The following is a 24287-nucleotide window of genomic DNA, read 5'->3' as shown; positions in this document are numbered from 1 at the left end:
CACCACTGCATAATAACCAGCACTGACAAATGACTGGCACTTGGCAAGTGCTGATGCCTCCTGGTCCACGTTTGTTGTCTCACACCCCAGCCTCTAGGACACAACTTGGTACCTAAGTAAACATTTCCAGATGCTGTCAGGAGCTTCCTAGGGTTGGAGTAACACTCGCAGAGGACAGAATCTTGGGACCCCTCCACTTAACAAGACCAGGAGCCTCAGGCTTCTTCTGCTATTGACTTCTTTAGGCCCTGGGGCTCGTCCACAAACCTGTCAATTTGTAAACTTTTACTAAGTGCCCACAGAGGAAGTGCCTCCTCAGAAGTTTATTCTCCCTCCAAACCCATATTAACTGACTGCCTTACTGACGGGGTAAAATGCTATCGGTGAACAGCGTAGATAATAACACACATCACTAGTGTTTCACAAAGCACAACCCCCATGGGTACAAATGAGAACATTAAGGCTCGTGGTGAGCTGCCCAGGGCCCCTCAGCTGCCTCTCTTCGCCATCACCAGGTTACATACCTGGCAGTATGCCAGCAGGAAGGTACAAAAAAGCGTCAATGACAATCATTTTTACTGAGGTCCCACTTCAGAGCTCACACAGCACATTCCCACAGATTCTTTCATTTTCAGCAAGGTAGCTACAGGTGAGTATCGCCATTCCCATTTCAGAGATGAGAGACTGAGGCTCAGAGAGGCGAAGCGGCTTCCCCAAGGTTATGTGGCTACTCTGGGGCGTCTTCATCGACTGAATCAAGAGAATAACTGCCCTCCCTCCCTGCTCCACTTGGGCTGCTGTGGGGGATAGCGGTGATATGTGCACAGTGCTGGGCACAGAGCAGGACTGAGAAACAGTAGCTGCTACGCTTATGATACATGCACCAGCCATGGCCAGTCTGACAGCTGTAGTGGCGAGAATCCGCTGGCCCGTTCTGGAAACTACCTGCCGGGCTCTCGCGTCAGAAACAGAATCAGAGAAGGTACCCTGAGGGGCTCAGCCACAGCTCAGCAGGGGCCTCGAGGACCAAGCTGACTGAAGGCTGCTGTACCCCAGAATCACCTATTCTGCCTCATGTGACTTTCCAAAATCTGCAGACAGAAGTGGGTTGGGAGTCCGGCCCCTGGAGAGAGGCCTCAGGGGCTGAAAAGGCCCAGCGGGTGCGATGGCGGTTCTGGACCAGACCTGGTTGTGTTCCCAGTGGGGCCCCAGCAGCACAGACCGGCCCTTGTGGGCTCTCCACGGCTAGGCTGGAACAGGCTTTTGATTTCTTCCCACTCCTGACTGGAGGACTTGCCGGTTAAGCTGTGTGGAGTGTTTACTTTTTCAACAATGGCGCAGGCTGAAGGAGAGGAGAAAACCTGGCCCTCTTCTCAGACTCAGCAGGCCAGGGTCCCCTTAGTAACCAAAATGCCCAGGCCCCAGGCCCCAGGCTCCAGGCGGGAGCTGGGTCGGCACAGTTTCCTCTTACAGGACAATGCCGCCCTCCCGGTGGCGAGGCCGACTCCAAAGGGGCTGGCGGGGACTCAAGGGCCTTCCTGAGGCTCAGTGTTCCCAGGGAAAGAATCAGAGGCCAGCTCGGCCAGATGGTCTTATCCCTGAAGGGCTCAAGCAAACAAGCCAATGAAAAAGGCAACAACAAAAACAAAAACCCACTAAAAAACCCTCACACTGGGGGTGGAGGTGGGAGGTGCTGGTGGAGAAGGAAACGGGACAGTTACTGGGTACCAGGTCCTTCAATCCCGTCCATGTTAGGAGAGAGATACTATCATCTCCATAGTGAGGATGAGGAAATGAAGCTCAGAGAGGTAAAAAACACGGCCCCAAATCACACAGCCAGTGCGTGGCAGAGCTGACCTCTGAACCCAGTGTGACTCGAAAGCCTCACTCTTTCTGAAGATGTCCCCCAAACCAATGCTGGACTTCAGAACAAGTCCCCAGGTAGGCGTGCCGTTACACTAACACTCTCAGGACCGGCTGTCTCTTGCCTTTTGCATCATAACTACATACGCCCACTGTAAAAAAACGGGGAAGACAGAGAAGTTCAAGGCCGAGGCTGCCCTCACCCCTCCATTTGGAGAGAATGCTTTGCTGTTTCCTTCCACATCCCTCCGCTCCAACCCCTACTTTTAAAAGCACCGCTGAAACAATTCTTAACATGTTTCTTTCTGATTTTCTCATTTATTACCATAGAAGCAATGCTCCACTTCATTAAAAGCTCTGTAAAGACCATTACTAATTGTTACAAAATGTTTCACTTCACGGAAACAAAACTCAACCAAGCCCCTTTTGTCGACTGTTATTTCAAGTTGTTAAGAAACGATTACATGTTAGTAACGTCGTGAAAACTGCCTGCACAAATCGCCGTGCTGCAGGATGGATTCCTAGAAGTGGAATTTACTTCTTAAAAAAGTGTCCCTCTCAAATTCGACTTTGAGAAAGATAGCTTTACTTCCAATTATTTTAAAGTCGTTTTACCCACAGCTTGTGTTTCCTACTCCAAGTGAAGAAAAATCAGCAAAGACACGAGCAGATGTCAAAATAGTCCTCCAAAAAGCCTACCCAATTAAAACACTTACTAGTCCCACAGCACACCGAGACGGCTCTCCGGTAGCTTGTCCCACCAACACATTCCCTCTCTTTTTAGTTACAACATATGCCAAAGCTCCTGCCAGCTGCAAACCGTCCCTCACCAGACTCCATAGGCTTTTTCTCAGAACGGAAAACAAAAAAAATACTGACATGCACACTGACTTTCCAAATGGCATTTCTTGCACAGAGAAATACACAAAAATGGCATCTTCCCATAAATATTGTTAATCAAGAATGTCTTTCCCTTTATGCTTTGTCACAGACAGACTTAGCCTGACCCCTACCTTTCAGGACAGGAAAGGGAAAAATCATAGTAGGGGGAGGTGGTCAGGGACAGCCAAGAGGATATGGGATCTCATAGCACCTCACCTCTGCATTGACCCCTACCTCGTGGGATGCCCGAGGCAATTCACTCAACATACTAAATCCCCCAGGTTTTGTCTGTAAATGGGCATCATGACAAGACCCACCTCGCAGAGTTGTGAGGATAAGGTAAGTGAGTATATGTAAAGGATTTTACATGATTCATCTGTAATAGGCATTCACCCAACAGTGGCTCTCTTGCCTGTCTGTCCCCTCTCCTTCGAAGGCTCCTGAGAGCTCAGCCGAGCCTGGCTAACCTCACTCCAGAGAGCCTGAGGTAGCAGGAAGTTTGCCTTTCCCTGTGCTTCCCTGAGGTTATTCCTGCAACCACAGTAAGAAGTCACTCTAGTTATCTATTCAGCTATTCAATTCCTCCCGTAGTCTGTGGGCTTCTTGGGGTCACCAGACAGATCTCTGTATCTTGGCTTGTACCCCAAAGCAGGCAATTCCTGGATGGATGGATGGATGGATGGATGGATGGATGGATGAATGAGACACAGGACAGCATACATGTAAAGAATACAGGATCCGGAAGCCAGTCTGTCTGAGTTCTAACCCACCTCTCACCAGCTGTGTAAACTTGGGCATTTCATTTAATCCCTCTGTGCCTCAGTTTCCTCCTCAGTAAACTGGGGGTGATAACAGTGCCTACCTCCCAGGCTTGTTATGGGGATGAAATGGGTTAACATCTTTAAAGTACTCAGAGTGGTGCCTGGCACATGAGCAGCTCAAGATAAGCATTTGTTAAATAAAAAGGAACGCCCTTTTGAGAGTGATGGACTACTCTGTATCTTTATTGTGGAGGTGGCGGTTTCGTGAATGTATAAAACTGTCAAATTTCATTGAGTCATACACTGTAAGTGGATGGTTTGCTGTACATAAATTACACCTCAATGAAGTTGAGAAACACATCAGTACTATGTCCAGAACATAGAATAAAATCACAATAGACTGTAAAAAATAACAATGCATGAATGATGGTGAATGAATGCTACACGACAGGCTAATTTTTCCCAACGTACATCCTGACTTCCAGCTGTGTTTGGCTCCCTGCCTCCTTCCGTTTTTGTCTAGCCCCGGACTTTTTTTTTTTTAACTTTGTTTTTCACTTTTGCCCTCTTAGGATAAAACATAAAAATCCATTGCCCCTAGAGATTCTGATATACTTCCCTACACAAAAATGGGGTCCATTTGAGAATCACTCTACCGTAGCTGAGAAGGCTTTATTGAGCCTTACTTTCTAAAGCTGGCTGTATAAAAACTGTGGGTTCCCCCACTAATACATAAAATATCAGCTACACTTGTTCAAACCACACCAGCCAGCCACCCAGCCAGGGGGTGATCCTGCCCGCCCAGGGAAAGGATTGGGCAGCTAGTGACAAAAGGTAGGACTTAGAGCCATTTTGCCACATAATCCTGGGGAGCCAGAGTGGTCAGGAGCATGTGGCGCCCCCTGGCTGAGGGAGCCGACAGCTGGAGGTGGAGGAGCAAAGCTGGCCCTCTACCTGGAGCAGGGAGGGGTCCAGCTTGACCTTGTACCCTCGGCTGAGTGCTGGGCTCGCTGTCTAGGATGGAGGCTGTGGGTCAGTGAGGGGGCGCGCATGGAGTAAATGAGCCAGCACACAGTCAGTCTTTTCTGTTGCCCTTCCACCAGGACCATCATCAGGGCAGAGACGGGCCACTGGTCTCTCCATCTCCAGTGCCCACCGCCATGCCTGGCACAGGGCGAATGCTCACTAATTAGAAAACGAATCAAACACTGTGGCTAAATCCACTCGACTGGGAGGCAGGCCTGGCAGCAGATGTCAATGTCAGCCCAACGGAAGCAGGTTGGAGCTGCTCAAGAAGTGTGGTGGGAATAACAGTTATGATAAGGATAACAATCAGGTAAAATGATCATGATTCATTAGTGTAGAATCAATTCACAGTTGACACAGAAGGTAAAACAGGAGGTAATATGGTGGCTACGATGACCATGGGTTCTGGAATGAGACAGCCAGATTCAAGCCTTGCCTCTGCTACTGGGTAACCTCCGGCAAGTTCTTTACTTCTGAGCCTCAGCTTTCTTACCTATAAAATGAGGCCAGTGCTACCTACTGCCCAGTTGTGTTGTGAGGGTTAAGTGAGATAATATGGGTAACAGCTTTAACACAGCACCTGACTGTGGTAGGTGAGCAAAAAATGGGGGCTATAAAGGAGCGTTTCTATCCTTGCAATTTCAAAGTTACATCAATGAAATGGATTCAAGTCCCAAAACCTGTAAGAATGTAAACCCCTGATTTCAGACCAAAGGTTACTTGAAACTGCCACCAACTAGCGTTCTCCTCCTGGCTATGTCCTGGGGACACGCACCAGGCTGCCAGCGTCTCAGTCCCAGCTCTGCCAGTTACAACGGTGCTGCCTTCCACAAACCCTTTAACTTCCCTGTGCCTCAGTTTCCTCATCCGTATAATGAGATGAAAACAGTACTGACACCCAGGATAATGGGTACCCTTGGGTCAGAGGAAGAGTGGCTACAGGGGGCCCGAGGGGCTTCTTGGAGGTGGCGATATTTTGTTTCTTGATCTGGTGGTAGTTACACGGGTGTGCCTGCCTTGTAAACACCCCCCTTGCTGTACACTTAGAATGAGTGTGTCTCCCTATAAACCTTGTACTTCAGTAAAATGTTTGCCAAAGTAAGTGGTACAAACTTCATCAGACTGATATGGTGATTAGATGATATATGTATGTACTTAGGATAGAGTCTGGTATATAACAATTGGGTATTAACAATTATTACCATGAAAAACAATATAGCAATAATCCTACTGATAAAATGGATTCAATCTAGAATATTTTCACTGTGAGAACATTTCTTTGCAAAGGTAGACACCTCCAGGACACATGTCGCTTCTCCAACCTGCCCTGTCCCCTCCCCAGGGAAGGGCAAAGCGGCACCATTCTCGGCACCTTCCGAGCGACACCTGCCATCTGGAGTCAGCATGCTTAGTTTTGGGACAGCAGTAGGGGCATGACTCAGATCGACTGGGCTTTGGATTTTATTTTTTGCTTTTGGACAGCAGTGGGGGCGTGACTCAGATTGACTGGGCTTTGGATTTTATTTTTTGCTTTTGGACAGCAGTAGGGGCGTGACTCAGATCAACTAAGCTTTGGGTTTTATCTTCTTCAATTTCTACTCACAGGACCCAGGGCAGGTTATTTAAACCTGGTAGAGCCTCAGTTTCTCTATCAATAAAAATGGGGCTACAACCAAATGCTACATAAAATTGCGAGAGGATTAAGTAAAAAGAAAAAACAGAAGTGTTTCTTTTGTACCTATGTGGCCATGTTCCCAGGTGCCCAGGGCGCTGGCCTTGACCACAGACACACCCTCTCCCTGGAGTGACCCCCGAGGCCTACAAGCACTGTCTCTTCTCTGGTGGCCAAGCCAGCACCTGAGACAGCACCTCTGAGACCAGCAACTAGGCCACCAAGCAAAGGGGACGGGTCCCGACCGACTTCCTACAAGGACACTTTGCTTCAAGAGGACGCAGCATCCTCTTGAATCAGCACCATCACACCCACAAAATGCTTCGCTTAGACACAAAGAAGGTCCAGTGTGCACCCCGCTATGAAAAAGGGACAACTGATACGGCTCCTGACATTATACTTTACGTCTCCCTTAAGTTTGACTTCTCAGCAGACTTTTTCCAATTTTGACAGGTAGATGTGGTTAAAACTAAACCAAAAATTACATCTTCATAGTTTGTTAATCCAAACTTGATCCTAACCGGCCGACTGTTGCCGGGCTTCACACTAGGTTCATGTTAACCTCTTAGGCTAACTACACTCCTGGTTATGGGATGGACCGAACCACAGCTGACTTTCCAGGGGCCCTCACACAGGCCAGGAGCTGTGCTCCAAATGGCGCCATCCTCGCTCGTACTGGCTCTCACAACAGAAGAAGAGCTGCAGCTGACACGCTCCTCCCACGGCCCCACCCTCCATATGTACACTGAAGTAGGCCCCACGACCCCTGTGGAGAGACAAGGAAACTGAGGGTCAGGCAGGTGAAAGAGCTTGTCCCGAGTCCTCTGGCTTAGAGGCTGTGGAGCTAAACACCGAACCAGCTGAACACCAACACCTTTGTATGACCTGACTCATGGCATTAATTGCTCTGACATGTTGTTTCCATCAACAGACTGAGTAACTGTACCGCAGTAGATGTTTGTTCAGCGTGCACCAGAAGAATAGAGCCCTTAAGTAGCTCGGTGGTTGGCCCAGGCCTCATTAAAATTCCAGGGGAGAGGGTTTCCTACAGAACATCAGACCCATCCGATGGATGAGAAAACCGAGGCTGATGAGATTAAATGGTTTGCCCAACTTCTTACAGTTGGTGTGTGTCAGAGAAAGGATTTGAATCCGGTTCCGGAGCCACCGTTCTTTCCATTAACCAGCACATATCAAATGTGCTCCAACGCATGCGCACATATATGAGTACATAACAAAAAACAGCATGGTGGCCTCCAGGGAGGAAAGGAAAGAGAAATGAGCGGGACAGTGGAAAGGACAGAGAGAGGAAAGGCAAATACTCAGGATTCTAAGCTCTGTGTTCCCTCCTGCAATCTCGATCTACACGGAGGGGAGAGTGACACTTCCCTCCCCTTCCTCAGGCCCCGGAGGTCACCGAGCTGCCAAGCAGTTGATAAACGTAGTGGTTTTCTTTGGAGCCAGGAGTCACTGATTTGCTCCTTCCTGCTCCACAAAATTAAAAATCTAAGCCCGACAGTTCAGAGGACCCCTGAAAACACTGCTGGAATTTCCCAGTGTGCTTTAACCAGAAACAGAAGTTTGGCCGGGGAGGGAAGTGCTGTAAGCACCTCACAGGTCAGGCCGAACCCGTTCCTCACAAGGTAATAAGCACTGACTCTCATTAACAAATCCAGAAGTTTCCTACGCAGGTCAGCAAAGGGGCCGTTTCTCCTTTCCTGACCATCCACCCACTGGAATGCATTCATTCATTCATTCATACATTCACCCATTCATTCACTCCTTTGGTCAGTCATGCATCAGTCAGTCATTCATGTCAACTTTATGCGAGGTTGTAAGGACAGACAGATGACTACAACATAATCCCTAAACTCAAGAGGTTCCCTGCCTACTTGTGGGCGGGCATGGATAGGGAGTGGTGGGTTAAGTCAGAACCAATCAACCTAAGAAAAGGCTCAGTCCTGTGCAGTAGGCAAGGCCCCACTCTGGCGGAACGCCTCCCTTCACATGCAGCCGGTCAGGTTCCCTCGCCTGCCTGGTCCTGGGCTCAGGATCAGGAAGTCCCCAAAGTTAGTGCCCTGGCTCACTCACTCACTCGCTGGGTAGCTTCGGACAAGGCACGTCACCTCCCTGAGCATCAGTTTCCTTCTCTGAGATGGGGCTCAGGATCCTAGCTTTCAGAATTGTTGAGAAGGTTACTGTAGTGACGTGTTTCACGGAGGGCCAGCCATAAGGCAGAAGCCCAGGGTGTGCCAGCTGGTCTCTTCTGAGAGCTGGTTGCTGCCAGTTCTCCTGGGGGCTCACCACAAGTCCACCCAGCAAAGCCCCACCATCCAGTCCGTCCCCGCCCTCCGCGTGGAGGACCAGCCCATGGATGCCTCTGACTCGGCTGGTACTTGGCTACACACTGAGACACCCGCCTCACTGCTGGAGACGCCGTTTCCTCACGTGTAAAGAGGATGAGGAAGGTGTGACACCTTTCATCACCGCTGCAGAGCACAACAGAGGGATGAGGCGGCAGGCCACTCGGTGAGGTGGGAAGGCGGCCCAGGCACAAAGCACCGTGGTTATCTCCATCCCGCAGGCCCTGCTCTTCTATAAAGCCTTCCTCACTGCCGCTCCCACGGCAAGCTGCCTTCTCTGGCCCTCACTCAAGTACAGCGGGCAACATACACTTGGGCCCACAATTAAAACTTGTTTAGTGATGTTTCTAATTGTTTTATGATTACCTGTCACTTAAAGTAACTGTTTTAACCTCACTATATGCACATATACTGCACTAATGCTTACCATTGTCATCTATAAAGTACTGCAGACTTTTTAAATAGGGTATTTTAAAATATATTATTTCATCTGTCCTCAAAGCAACCTCATGGGATAGGTATTATTATTCCCACTTTACAGAAGAGAAAACTGAAGCTGTTGCCCCAGGTCCCATAGTAATAACAGAGCTAGGATTTCAGCTTTGGGGCCCGGGCCCCAAAGCCTGGGCCCTTGGCCCCTCTCCCTTCCTGGCTCAGCAAATGCTGAGGAACACCGACCAGGTCACAGATTTCTCTTATGACCTTCATGGGTAGGCTTGTCAGAGGCTAGATACATAATAGCAAAAAGACCCTAAAAGCAGGGCTAGTGTCATGTTTTTGTTTTGTACACATTAAAACACTTCACATGACAACATAATTGGGTTTGAATTCTAGTCCTGGTCATTACTAGCTGTGTGACTTTGGACAAGTTACTTAACTTCTCTGTGTCCAGATTTCACCATCTGTACAACGCGAGCACAGACTTGTGAGAATTTAATAGTGAGTGTAATACATCTGGCAGTATTTCAAAAATAGCATCCGTCTAATTTGAAACGATGAAGCTTGAATTTAAGAGTTTCACTGGAGGTATGAGGAGATGTTGGTTCCCTAGTCCCAAAATGGTTTGGGGTTACCCTCTCATAAAACAGGGCCTCAATCCTCCCACATAACTGCCACTTGCCATCATTCATTCATCACTGAGCACAGAAAACCCGGACTCCCATCTCCACCTGCCTTTTATTTGAAATGTCAATTTTTAAAGAGTGGAGAGGTTGGAAACCCAATTTAACAAGCACACTGAAACATTGTTTATTGCCCCCATAAACATGGCTTAGTGAGAATTACGGACTTAATCAGAGTGAACTTATCTCCCGGTGCAAAGGAACACTTTAAATTTCAGAAATGGCACCTTCACTGTGAAAATCTCTTAACTTTTCAAACAAACTACAGGAGGTCTTAAACATATGGGCAGTAAAGAGGTAGCCATTACTGTGATTTGTCTTGCCCAAGAGCCAAGGAGCCCTAAAGGTTCATAACAACTTTAAGATCCAGGAAAAATATTCGGAAAATCATATTCAGGAGACGTGCCTCTAAAAACGCCCGAAAGGTCTGCTGAGTGGGGAGTAAGTAATGTCTGTATGGTTGCTTGGGGCTGCCCACAAGACAGGCTCCTGGAGTCATGAGAACACGGGTTATTTCATGAGCAGCAGCACTGGGGAAGCACACCTGTCCCCCTGTGTGTAAGATGAAGCGTTTAGCAATGGGTCACTTTTGGTGACCTGCTTTGCAATAGAGAGGTGCTACCTAAATCCCAAACACTGTGAACTAGTTTCAGTGATTTTCTTTCCTTTAAAATATAAACCAAAAAAAAAAACTATTTCAGAGGATGGGGTCCTGGGAACCCCAATTTCCCAGTCTGAAGCTTCATTAGGATATCTCTGCGTCAGTGCAGGAACGGTTTTCATAAAGACGCCCCATTTTGCAGAGAATGTCTCAGCCTGGCTGCCAGAGGCAGGAAAGGCAACAGATATAAAATTTTATTATTTCAATGCCCCAGTAGCAGCCAGGGGACTTAATGAAATCACCAAGATTTACAATCTGAAATAGCTATTGCCCAGACAGATATGGTTAAGGGAGCTGCGCCCTCTGACCTTTCAACCCTTTGATCCTCTCACAGCAGGTGGCCTGGAGCCCCCTCCTGGGCATCTTCCCTCCCTTCCGGACACTGCTGGACCTTGATGTGCAATAAGCCTGACCCTACACAGGTGACTCTCATGCTGCTTATCACCAGCAGCTGCTGCTAATGGAATGGCCCAGCTCACTTGGCCTCGGGATTCTGGCTGGGAGATGACGGCGGAGGAATCTGCTGTGCTGTGTCCGAACGGTGCTGAGATGATGTTCAATAATTCAGCCCCAGGTCCAGTTGTTTGGCAATGCTTAACAATGTCATTACCAAAAACTGTCCTAGAAATGGAGCTCTGTCTCCTCTGATTTATACTTCGAGTTAGGAAAAGAAATACCTCTTAAAAATAAATCACAAATCTCAAAAAAAAAAAAATCAACCCCGAAGTCCCAAATGCATCTCTCAGAACTTCCCTAAAACCATGTGCAGCAAATTTATACCAATGAAAATCAAAACAATTTTTGGAAACCTAAAATTGACTGTTTTCAGTTCCATGAAATTTCATTTAAAAAAGCCCATATGCCAAAATGTCCAAATTCTCTTATTTTTAAAAATTGGGATGACTTCCAACATCATAGCTATCTTTTTCTTCCTTTTTGTTTCTTCTAAAGCTAAGGATGGGTAATGTGCATATGTACTTATCAAGCTTCATAATTTAACCCATTCGGCCAGTATCAAATAGTTGCAATAAAATGCTAAAGAGGCAGGATATAAATTTATTATTACTGCATCTTTCAAAACAATTGATGCCAAGGTTTAATGTATTCTATTTGGTGAAAGACATGTCCAGGAGTCCAGCAGCCTCAGTCTGAAGCTTTTAGGTTTTTTCTGTCAGATATTTGGGTTTATATGGAAGGATTTTAGGGAAGACACACAAACCACTCTGTGGAATGTTGATAACTTCCAACCACAAGAGAAAACTTTAGTGCCACTATGGATCACATGTGAGGAAAGCCCTGAGTCAATGCCTTTGATTCTGTACCTGCAAAGGCCTGAGCTTAGGTCGTAATGTCTGAATTAAATGGGCAAAGAAAAAACCCCACTCCTTTTGTAGCCTAAGTGGTGTGTATCTTAAATATTCAATTTTAAATTAATTTTGAAATCAGCTGAGAATCAAACAATATGTAAGGAGAGGTTTACAGACTTCAATTTTAGTCACACTTTTCTCTATGGATGCTTACATTCAGTAGAGAGCAGTTTATGGAGAAATCAGTTTAGCAGGAAAAAAAGGTATGGTTACTACATCAGACTTTGACCACTTTGTACAAAATTATTATTAAGCACCTTCTTCAGAGATACCTATTGGAAATACTTTCCTAATATCTACCGTTGAGTGAGGATCTACTAATGTGCATGGAACTTAGGTCATATTGTTTCTAATTGTCACCATGTTAAGGCAGGTACTCCCGTTTTGCAGATGGAGGTATTAAGACACGCGTGCATGTGCACACACACGCATGCACTCCTCTCCCTCTCTCCCTCTCTCTCCCTCTCTCTCTCTCATAGAGAAGCTCAGTAACTTGCCCAAGTTACACATAGACAAGTGGTAGAGCAGGGATTCAAACTCAGGCGTACTGCCTGCCCCCAAAGCCCATGGTCCGTCCACATTTTTCCCCAACAAAAGTAAACCACAAACAAAAAAACAACCCTAAAACAAAAACAGGCAATAATTTGTGTGGAAAACGCTGAATTTCATCCTGACTACACACTGCCATGGAGCACTTAAGAACCTTCGGAATCAATTATTTTGGATCATTAGGAGGAAGTTTAATTTGGTTGACAAACACCCCTACTGTGGTGACCTCACATATCAACAACAAATGCCTGATGGTCACAAACCCGGCCCGTGAGCCTGCCGAGCATGGTGTTAAACGGAAACACATGTGCCCGGATTCCAAGTGGGATTTGACTAGGCCAAGGGTACCGCTCTTCAATCATCACGCGCCGGTCTCTGAGCTCCCACAACGGCCCCGCCCCTAATCACTTGCAAGGAGCTTATGAAGTCACCAGTCCTATATGGCTGTGCTCCGTCAAAAGTGCCTTTAAGCTAATGGCAATTCAGAAAAAGCCGCTCACTAAAAAATACAAAAGGAGGTTGAAAAAGAGGGCAGAGTCAACTTTAGGTATGCGTCTTTTAGCTCGTTTTAAACCAAAATGATCAGTTCTACACGCAGATAATATTGATACACAGGTCCAGTAGTCCCCCCTTATCTGTGGCTTCACTTTCCATGGTTTCAGTTACCCGTGGTCAAGCACAGTCCGAGAATATTAAATGAAAAATTCCAGATACTTTGAGAGACCACATTCACATAATTTTTATAACAGTATATTGTTATAATTATTCTGTTTTCGTATTGAGTGTTGTTGTTAATCTCTTACTGTGCCTATTTTATAAATTCAGCTTTATCTCAGGTACATATGTATGCGGAAAAACATAATACATAGAGGGTTTAGAACTATCTGTGGTTTCAGGCATCCACAGGGGTCTTGGAACGAATCGCCTGTGGATGGGGGGGGAGGGGCTACTGTAAAAACTTCCATATATTGGTACCTGATACATGGTGCGCACCAAATTTTCTCATTTACTCCTCATTAAAAACTTTTATAAAATCAGAAATCTACCCATTTTCTAAGCAAGGTGTCTCAGGGTCAAAGAGACACCTTAACATCCCATCTGCAAAACCTGCCCTTCCCTCAAAGGGGTGCCACTTAGAAATTATATGGCCCAAGTTCCATGTATATTGGCAGATTCTCCTTCAATGGTCGATGTGACTATTAAGTATTTCCAATAGGCCTCTCTTAAGAGGATAACATAAGAGTAACTTTGTGCTATGCGGTCAGACTATGGGATAGTAACCATACCTTTATCCCTCTGCAAAACAGGTCCCTCCTTTAAACAAAGGTGCGTGTTTAAAGTTGCCCAGTAATGGGGGAGCTAGGATGGGAGTCCAGGTTCACAGAACTCTAGAGTCCAAGAGTTCTTGCTACTCTCCACGCAGCTTCTGGCGTGTACTCCTTATCTTAATCTGACAGAAATTTGATTAGTTCTAGTTTCTCTTAGTAACAATTTATAAACTTTCAAGTTTCCTTTGAAGTCAGTCTTAACACTGCTAAACGGAACTTATATATAATGACTAGCTAAGTGATGATAGGAAAATTGGAAAACAAAAGCATCAATGATGGTTTCACATTTTTCTACTGGGATTCTCCCTCATAAATTACTCAGTTCTTCTCATCTATAACAGAGGCTCATCTCATCTCACAAGAGAACCTTTCAGTCACAACAAATTAGACAGAAAACGTACTGACTGCAAGAGATACTTAAATCAGCCAGAAGTACTTGTTCCCTTTGATTACATAAATTACTACTAGAGCTTTAAATTGTTTTAAATTAACTAATTCCAATGTTAGGGTAAGTGGCATTTAAGAACCTCACTCATTTAAAAAGCAGATGCCACTGCGAGGAGGGCACTTCCAGGGGACAGCCACCAGGCGAGACCGGAGCTCCATCCGTCAGGCCTTAAGCGGGACACAGCTGCCCAGTTCTTACTCTGACTGCTGGATGTGACACAGCCTCACGTGATGATGTTGCATGACAAAAAATAACATGCTAAGGAAATTCCAGAAAAACCAGACTACTGTCCAATTACCTTTCTCCTTATATAATAAAGCAAGCACCAGGGTTTCACTGGTCTAAGGTTTGCCTCTTAATTTTATATTACCAACTGTGAAGAATAACGTTCTGTTTAGTATTTTTAAGAAGCTCTTCACATCCATTATATCAGCTAATTCTCACAACTCTGTGACATGGATAATATCATCTTAATTCTACTGATGGGAGAATGGCGCCATGGAGAGGCTGAGTAACACAATCCTGGTCACCATGGTACTTGGAGCTTTTCTCTGGCGGAATATGAGCTGCCAGACACGGGCGCTCCTGTGCCCTCACCACAAGCCCCAATGCACTGCACAGAGGCCGCCCTGAGAAGAAGCTGGGGCGAAGGGAAGGAGGGGGACTCTCCGCCAGGCATAACTCACGCAGCCTGGTGGGAGGGTGCACAGACAGGGGTTCTGGGGGCTTGGGGCTGCGTGCAGTTTCCCCCCTCTGAGCCTCAGCTTCCCCCACTTGCAAATCTGGGTATCTCTGACTTGGCCAGAGAGATGCTGAGAAATGCTCAAAAGCGAAAACAGGTCAAGTGCCTAGCCCAGAGTTAGGCACCGGGCAAGGACTCGGAAGAGGCCAGGGTCCTCCCAGGCCACTCCCTTTCTTCTAAAGCTCTCCTCGTGAACCCGCGATGAGCCACCAGGTGGGCTTCTTCACACACATACTGCCTTTGTACAAAGCAGGAGTATGATTACCGAGCATTTACAAAGAGCCCTCACAGGGAATTTCTCAGTTCTTGTGAGGACGCACAAACAAGTCAGCTCTGATACGGGTAGAATTATGGCACAGGGTTCTGCACCAATCTCAGCATTAGCAAGTGTGCACCACATCTTACCACTGTCTACCTGCGGAGTCCTGCAAAGAAGCAAACGGTAAATAAGAAACACTCTTATTCACTCACTATGAAGCTGTTTAAAAATAAATATCCTCAAAACCGAACAAAGGATTAAAGACTTTCTCTGACAGAAGAAAAATGAAAAAACTAGTTAAAATGGTGCCAACTCATTTGACAGAAACTCAGATTCTTTGAGATGCAAAGGGGGAAAAAAGTTACTTTTCTTGTCTGTAAATGAGTAAAGCCCCATGTTAAACCAGAAGCCCCACTGTAGACACAGACAGATGCCACCTCTGGATGCCAGGGACCAAGAAGAGCTTTAACTGGGCACCTGGATGCTGCCCCCGGAGTGGTGGCTCGGTGGTGTTCCCAGCACTTGGTGTATCTGCAAAATCAGGCTTCTGGGAGCCCGGGCTAAGCCTAGATCCAAGATGGTGACAGAGAGGGGACGGGCTAAGCCTAGGCACAGGATGGTGACAGAGGGAGGACTGCTGTGAGCTTGACCCTGGTCCTGGCGCACCCACCACAGGCCTTCTGAAATCACACTGGTGGGGGAGGCTGTGAATGAACCTGGTATCTGTTCCTCCTGCCTGGAACTATCACTTAGTATAAACCTAAATTTATATCCTCAAACTGGGCTGCAGAAAGAATATCTAATTCATACAAACTACTTGGAAACAGAGAAGAAAAGACAAAATCTAGTAAAAGTGTTGCTTAAAACCTCAAAGAAAGGCATCACTACGAACACCTCTGCCTGGCTTGGTAGTCAGGGAACCATTCAGAAGCTTGGGTGTGGGACGCTAACACATCTGAATTTTATATATGTGGTTGTGGTGTGTGATTTCCTTAAGAATTACCTTGAACTTTACAAATATCAATTTACTTTATTAACGTGGTTAAGCAGGTTCCAAGCATTTTATATGGAAGGACTGTGCTTCTAACGGCCCAGCAGGAGAAGGCCTGACCATGTCCCTCCCCTATTTACACACTTCAATGGCTCTCCATTGCCCCATAAAGTTCAGACTCTTGCACGGCTCGCAAGGCCCCTGCCTGCCTGCCTGCCTGCCTCAGCTCTCCTCTCCCCCTTCAGCCTCATGCTCTTATCAGACCCTGAACCACACGTACTTCCTGGAAAACTCCATGGGCTACGCTTTAAGTGCTTGTAGATGCTGTTCCCTGTTCCCCGGGCTCAGGGGTCAGCAAACTGTAGCTCACAAGCCACACGCGGCTCTATGGGTATGTACATGTGGCTCTGAAGTAAAACTGAAAATGAAAATAAGACTATCATAGTTTCATTTATAAAATTTTTAAAGGATATTATTCACATAATGGTGATTTCATTTGTTTTATGGCTCTCGAATAATTTTGACATTGTTGTGAGGGACAGGATTGGTCTTCCATCTCAAAAGTTTGCTGACCCCTTATCCTGGCTGAATTCTTATTTGTCTGTTAGGTTTCAGTGTAGGCATTCCCTTCTGCTGAGAAACACAGCCCCCAAGGCTAGGTTTAGTGTCTCCCCTACCAGAGCCCATGGCACCCCAAATTCACTGCCATTACTTTCTACTTGTCTGCATTTGCTCTAGACGAAACTCCGTGAGGTCAGGGATTATGTCATATGCGTATTCACTATTCTATCTAGGCTTGGAGTACGAGGCTGTGCCTGGTCCATAGAAGGCTCTCACAACATGACTGTAGAAGGGGGTGTTTACTGCCTACCTACCACAGGCCAGACGCTGGGCTATACTGGACATATACAGCACTCATTTATTTAATCCTTACCACAATCCTAAGAGATGGGCACTCACCGCTGTTACAGATGAAGAAACTAAGATACAGAGTATCCTCCCTGAAGTTACTACAGCGGGGGCGTGGTCAAGCAGGGGATTGGGAGCGCATTTAGCAAATTCTACAAAAGTGCCACTCCTATCCCTGGAACAATGTCTCCAGCACCGAAAACCAGGAGAAAATGGTGTAGGCACAAAACAATTTTGTTGAAACTCTCTTTCCCTAGAAAATGAGGCTGATGACTATGAGCCTTGGAAGCTAAAAGTCCCTGAGACATGATTTTAAAGCCATCAACTTAACAATGTCAATAGCTTTAAGGCCACTGAGGAAATACAAACAGCAATGGCTGCTGGCCTTTGTTGACTGCGTTACGTGCCAGGCACTGTGCTAGGCACCCGACAACCATTATCTCCCTGGATCCTCTGACATCCTATAGGGAAGGAACAGGTGAGAAAAAAGCTCAGCGGTCACTTACCTTGCCCCAGGTCACACAGGCAGAAGCAGGGCAGCCAGAATCCAGAGCCCACGTTCTATGCTATCTGCGCCCCTGTGCTGCCTCTGGGCCTTGGTAGAGCTTGGTTTCAGGCTAACCTGAGCTTCCATCTGGAACTGTGTCATTGCTCCCACCTTTCCTTCCTCATTCCTGACCATTCTGCCACCAGGCAGGGATGACATAAAACACCCTCATGTCACTCTGAGGCCTGTCCACACAGCGTTGTTTGTGAGGCTTAGACAGGAATGGCTTCATCTATCAAACAGGAGAAGCACCAGCTACCAGACATGGCCAGGCACCTGCCACCACACAAGGCACAGAAGAGGGGCTGCAGAAATATCTCCTGAACTAAGCTGAGGTCAAGGGGAGAAAAGAAAACCATCATGGTGTAATCTGGCCACGTTCTGGTGTTTCCTCTCTGCCAGCTAACAGGATCATTCTCTCCAAGGAGAACCAGGCCTATGCCAACACCCTGGGCTAGCCTGCGAACTTACCACCAGACTCAAGTTAATGTTTGCCTAAATGAGAGGAAGATATACAAAGGCAGAAGCAGGGATCAGCATGACGGTGAGCTATAAACGTGTCCCTTTAGAAGGAAGGCAGTCTCTTGAAGGTGACTTGGTTACCAATGAACAAATAGCAAGAGCTCCCGGTAAGAGCATGCAGACTGGAATTAGGTCTTTCCTCAAAATAAGCTTTTTTTTTTTCAAACGAGAACACTAGGTTACAATTTATATTCTTTTCTGTGCAACAAATTTGAATGTCATAAAAATGGTTAAAAAGTCTTCCTATGGTAGCTTTTTCTAAACTTTTATGAACATCTGCCACATTCATTTGAAGTTTAAAAAATTCTGGCACATATGCAAAGGCATAATAAGGTGCCTATAGCTTTCAAGAAAAAATAACAAGACAGTCAAAAATAAGCCTTTTGCTGAATTGCCAGTAAGAAAACTAGTACGGGAGAGGAGCGGGGCCTTCCAAGCTCCCGCCTTGGAGAGCTCTCCTCTGGCCCAGGTACGAGCCCCTCCCCCAGCATTACAGCCCACAGATCCTGGAAGAAAGCTCACGGGAAGCATCCCTCTCGTCTGACGGGTATAAGAGCCAGATAAACCCAATCAAAAAGCACGACTAGAGCACTCCGCGTCTGAGCTGAAGTCCACGGGAAGGGATGAGAAGACTAAATGCCAAGATCTGGTAGTTCACTGGCTGCCCAACACACCCAGGAAATGCCACTTTGTTCACAAAGGGTCTTAGCTGGCTTCAAGCATGGGGCGACTACTATTTTCTTTTCCTTTTAGTGCTGACCACACAGACATTGAGCATGGCCAACCCCTGCCCCAGTTTAGCCAATCCATAGGGCTAAGACCTTATCTTGGCCCGTGCTTCCAGAACCTTCTCACTTAAAGCCTTTCAAAGGCTGGCCACAGTGCGCTTGACCCATTTACCTAAGTGCAAAACTTGTCTCTGGTTGTAGCTTCACAATTTAAGCATGTTTGGCATCGCATGTTTTACTAACAAAGGGCCTTGTTTTAAATAACTTACAATCATAAATAAGTAAGAAATGGACTCCTTCCATCTTTAAGTAAAATCATGGTGCTGGGTTCTCTGGAAACAGTGATGCCTGTTGGAGGGCTCAAATGTGTCCAGATTCCAGCTTTCCAAGCACGCCCTCAGCCTACCTTTTCAGAAAGCACCTGCTTGGTGTCCTGCTACGTGCTGAGGGCACCACAATAAATGAAACAGTCATTGTTCCCAAAGGACTCCAGCCCCAAGGGATGATGGAGGTGGACAGGGAAGCAAACAGCTATCACCCAGAGCAGGAGGTCCAGTAAGTGAAAGACGGTAACAAAATGGGAGGACTTCTTGGAAGAGCTGGAGAAGGGCAGGGTTAGTTAGCCATGCAGAGGTGCGGGGATGTGGGTACGGCAAGGGATCGGTGAGCACATGGCTAACAAGGGGCAGTGAGAGGACAGAGGGCTTGACCGCAGTGAAGAGACTGAGCAGGACTCAGGGGCAGTGCAGGGGGACACTGGATGGCAGGCTACTAAAGGGGGAGTAAACTGGTAGAAGGCAACCCCCTAAATACAGGGACTGTGAACTGAATTGTAGATTCATCTTCAGACCTCCAGGACCCAGCAAAATGTTTGGAACATGAGAGGCCTTCCTTCTGCTTTGCAAATGAATGAATAAGGCTTTGCAAGGATCCAGGAAAGCAAAGAAAAATGTCAATCAAGGCAGTACAGCAAGAACAGGGCGAGAGGCGTGTCAGAGACTCAGTGACTAGGAAGAAAGGAGGAGGAAGAAGAGCATTCAGCCATGCTCAGTGAGTCCCACGATGGTGCCTCTGCAGGCAGGGCTGCCATTCACAGGGACCAGAGCGCCGGAGAGGAAGGAGCTTGGTGTGTGTGTGTGCATGTGATTGTGTGTGTGTCCATGCGTGTGCATATCCGTGCATGTGTGCATGTACATGTGGATGTGTAGGGCTGAGCTTGAGACATCACAGGACATCTAGATGAAATTCAATTGGCACTTGAAACTTTGGCCCTATGTTCAGGGAGAGGTGACCCACTGTTAGAGTCACAGCGGAGAGGCACTGACATTACCTTGGTGGCTGAAACAAAAAGCCTTGAACAAGGTAGCTAGAGGGCATGTAGAGAAGGAAAGCAGGTCAAGACTAGAAACTCGGACCATGCTGAAGGTACAGGGACGTGCAAAGGAGTCTGAAAAGGCCTGTGAGAGAACAGTCTGCCAGGCAGGAGGGGAGGCAGGGAAGAGCTGTGGTCTCCACTAGACCAAATGGGCTTTACATTAGTGTTTCAAACTCTACAATTGGCACCAAAAGCCTATTAGAAAGTATTCAATTTAAATTTTTCATACAGGAGCTTTGAATATATCCTCAAACTTGACAAACAAAGGTAAAACACAGAAGAAATCTCTTCAATCTGATCTAAATACACCATCCAAGATAGTCCGTAACTGTACTGTATGTACTCAGGGCTGGGTGATGACAAGGAGGAACTGTTAACAGAATGTAGGAGCCACATGGCCGTCCTGTCAAATTAGAAATTTGAGCAGATTTCTGTGGTCTATTTTGATCAAGATTCTCAATGTCAAACAAACAGGTTTTTCGATAACCAACTTGTTTCATTTTCGTAAGCACAATAGCACAGTGTGCAACAGTTAGCGAAGAAGCAGGTGGTCCTCGTCGACGTGAAATGAAGGGAACAGAAGAAGAGAAGTAGCACTTCCTTTAAGACATGCAAAGCATCATCACAGACGGATATGGCTTTAGATTTTCCTCTGAGCGCTTATCTCCTGTGCAAAATAGGCAAGCCCCCCACCTCCCACCCCATTTTGCTCTAGTACAAATTTAAGCTCTCTCCTGAGGAGGGAAAAGCTTAGGGTTCATATCTACAAACCCGCAGCACTTACAAAAGCACAGATAAGTCCTTTAAAAGAATTGCTAGCTAATTGGTACAGCCATGCAGAAAGCAATCTGGCGTCAGATTCAGAGCTTTGACCAAGCATTTCTACACTAGGGGTTCTACGCTAAGGAACTAAGTCAAAATGCAGATAAAGCCTTATGCATAAGCATATTCATTGACATGTTATTTATCATAGTGAAAAATTATAAACAACCTAAGTCCTACAATAATAGGAAAATGGTTAAGTTGTGATATGTCCAAACAGTGGAATGACAGGTAGCAAACAAGAAATTATTATTACTGAGAGTAAATAAAAAACATGTAGAAATCCCCAAGCCATACATAATATTAAGTGACATATAAAAACATAAAATTATATTTCTATAAAACACATGTCAATTATGTACATCTATACAAAATATATATTCACAGAATAAAGACTAGGAGGAAGACTAATAAAATGCTAAACAGTGGTTGAATTTAGAATCATGGCATTGTGGGCCATTTTAATCTTCCTCTATACTTCCATATACTTTTCACACCACATTTTCTACAATGAAAAATGTAATATTAGCATAGTGATTTAGAATATACATCATTTTGAAAAGCGAAGCATTTCCCTTCCCTTGTTCAAACACTGGAAGGCCTTTTTCCTCCTGCCTCTCTGAGCTTCACTCCCTCACCCGTGAAAACTGACAATCTCCAAGCAAAGTGGAAAACACTGGAAATGAGCCCAGTGCACCTCGGAAGACACTGCGCCCGAGGCGCTGCTCCACGCGCTCCCCCGGGCAGAGCTGTGAGTCCACAGACCGTGTCTGTTCCACGGCCACGCAGCAAAACACAACGGCCAGTAGAGAGACCTGGGGAGGAAAGGAGCCAACTTACCTCCATTAAACTTAAATGGATTCCTATGAGGTAGGGCATGGGAGCGCTGTGAAGAGAAACAGACATACAGCTGCTTTAATGTCTGTTGCTTCCGACAGAAAATTACAGATGGTTCACTATTTGGAGAAAAACTGTTTTAATAAACGTATGCACAGTTACATTTCCTTTCACAACAAAAACCCTAATATGACATTTTGTTCCCAAGCCTAGAAACTTCAGAAGAATTTCAAAATGTGGGCAGTGCTGGAAGCAGCATGGGTGGTGGGAAGACAACGGGCTTTGGCATTAGTCCCTGAATAGCAGCTATGCAAATGCAACTGCACAGCCTCAGTCGTCTTATCTTTAAAATGGGGTCTTGGAACAGAGCTGGTAGGTTGCCATCAGCACGAGAGAAAATACACATCGAGTGATTAGTGCAGTTCCTGGTACAAATGGGAACGATTTATTATTGCCATGATTACAACAGAGAAAGCAGTTAACAAGGTTGAAATGGAGAATGAGTTTTAATTGCTGTTTCCTTCTGCCATCAAGAGATGTGATTTAACTGTCCCTTCTGATTGGACAAAGCACATGGTGAGCTACCAGTAAGCACCTCCTCTCCCACGGCACATATGCTACCAATGGCACTAATATTCATAAAGCCCCTACCAGCTACTTCATTCACAGGGCATGTGCGCGCGCGCGCGCGCACACACACACACACACACACACACACACACACACACACACACACATCATAATTTCTGACATTACTTACAATGATAAATGTGCTAGGCATTATATAAACTTCAAATTTATCTTTCCTAATCCACACAACAACCATACAAGTTAGGTATTATCCCCATTTTACAGAGGGAAAAAATAGGCCCAGAGAGCTTAAATCGCTTATCTAACGCCATAAAACAAAGTAAGTGGCAAACCTAGGATTTGACTCCAAGTTTCTTCTCTGTGCCATTCTGACTTCATAATCCCGAGCCTAAAATCCCCAGGCCCGCCTCCCACATGACCTTTCCCTGGGGGTGGGGAAGAGGTCACGGAGGAGAGAGGAAGGGAGTGACTCCTCCCAAAGTGTGACTCCAGTATGTGTGATTCATCCTGTGAAAGGTGCAAAGGGTATTTTATGAGCCTAGAGGAAAGATACCTGTCACAGTCTGAGGTGACCAGGTAGGGCCCTTTACTCTGGGCAGCTGGGCGAGTGGGAGTGGACCTACAAGGGTGGCTTTCTTGGGGACAAGGGCTGGGGAAACAAGGAGTGGTAAGAAATGAGAAAGGAGAGATCTACTTCCAATTGAATACTAGGGAGTTTAGGCTTTTATCCTGAAAGCAATGGATGAGGAATGAAGGTTTTTAAACATCAGATGCGCATTTTAAAATTGCTCAAACATTTAAAAATAAGGGCACAATTCCCTCATTACCATTCAACAAATAAAATTCTTCAAGCAAAAATCCTTCCCCAGAATATAAAATGTCCTCCTTCCTACAGATCTCAGCAGTAATATATCTTGGGAGCCTGTAAAACAGACTTGAATATTAGCAGCACAGTTTGGGAACGATTCTTCTAGAAGACTTTTGTATTTGATAATAGCCAAAGAAAGAATTATACACACAACTGCAGTGAAAGTGGAGTTGTCTTTTTTTCTTTCTTCTCTTCTCTCCTTTTGAAAAAGGTATCTGCTGTGCACATTCAGCTTCTCTTCGCTTCTAGGGGCAAGGAAATGCCCTGCGATATTTTTTTCCCTTAAACTGTAAACCATTAGTTTAGCGGCCAGCTCCACAAATGCTCAAACTTCCCAGTGTGCCTGGCTCTGCTGTCCAAGTTTTTTCCAATGTACACTGAAATGAATGTGTTTCTAATTAAGTAGCTTCAGGAACACGACAGCTTCAATGTCAAAAATACAAAGTCTGAACCCTGGCAGGAAGTCTTAAGACTACAAATGTCTCATCTAGTGGAACCTTGCCTAATGTAATGAAAGAAAGCAGGAAGAGTGCAGAATTCCAGAAAAATGGCTACTTATTAATGTGTCCAGAAACACAGCCTAACACACAGAAGGCAGAAAAACCCAAATCCATAGTATTTCACCAAATCTGATCAACTTTTCCAGCTCCTATATTCTATCATACAATTGACCAAGATCCCTGAGTTTTAATTAGCATTTCAGAACTAAAATCCAAATAAATTAAGGCACAGAAAAAGACATTCCAACAACTGTGAGAAAAAGGTGAAAGTAAATATCTACAGCAAAAGCTTCTGTATAACTCAACACAGACTCTTATCTGAAAAAGTATTTTCTAGAATTCTAAATATGTAGGTTTTAATGCTATGCCCTTTTGTCCTGCAATAAAATCAATGATAGCCTGAAAGAGAGGAAAAAGAAGTCTTACAGAAATAACTGCAGATGAAGAAGGGACAAAGAGGGACTCACTCTTCAGTATGGTCTGGTAGGTATTTTTTTTAAGCTCAATAGTTTTCCGAAGGGTAATTACAGGCTATTGTAGAAATGTAGTTTCTTA

The 24287-nt window shown here is 45.7% G+C and overlaps 1 protein-coding gene across 1 annotated transcript in view; it reads right to left on the bottom strand.

Moving 5' to 3' along the window:
* DENND1A (DENN domain containing 1A) overlaps positions 1 to 24287 on the bottom strand; it is a 493284-nt gene that overhangs the window by 179225 nt on the left and 289772 nt on the right. The window contains exon 10 of the mRNA XM_019658787.1: positions 21777 to 21822. Coding sequence (XP_019514332.1) covers positions 21777 to 21822 — 46 coding nt within the window. The remainder of the gene's footprint in view (positions 1 to 21776; positions 21823 to 24287) is intronic.

Source organism: Hipposideros armiger, unplaced genomic scaffold (assembly GCF_001890085.2).
Source record: "Hipposideros armiger isolate ML-2016 unplaced genomic scaffold, ASM189008v1 scaffold_290, whole genome shotgun sequence".
Classification (NCBI taxonomy): domain Eukaryota; kingdom Metazoa; phylum Chordata; class Mammalia; order Chiroptera; family Hipposideridae; genus Hipposideros; species Hipposideros armiger.
Note: the sequence above shows the minus strand (reverse complement) of the source record. Positions and strands in the feature narration are given on the sequence as shown.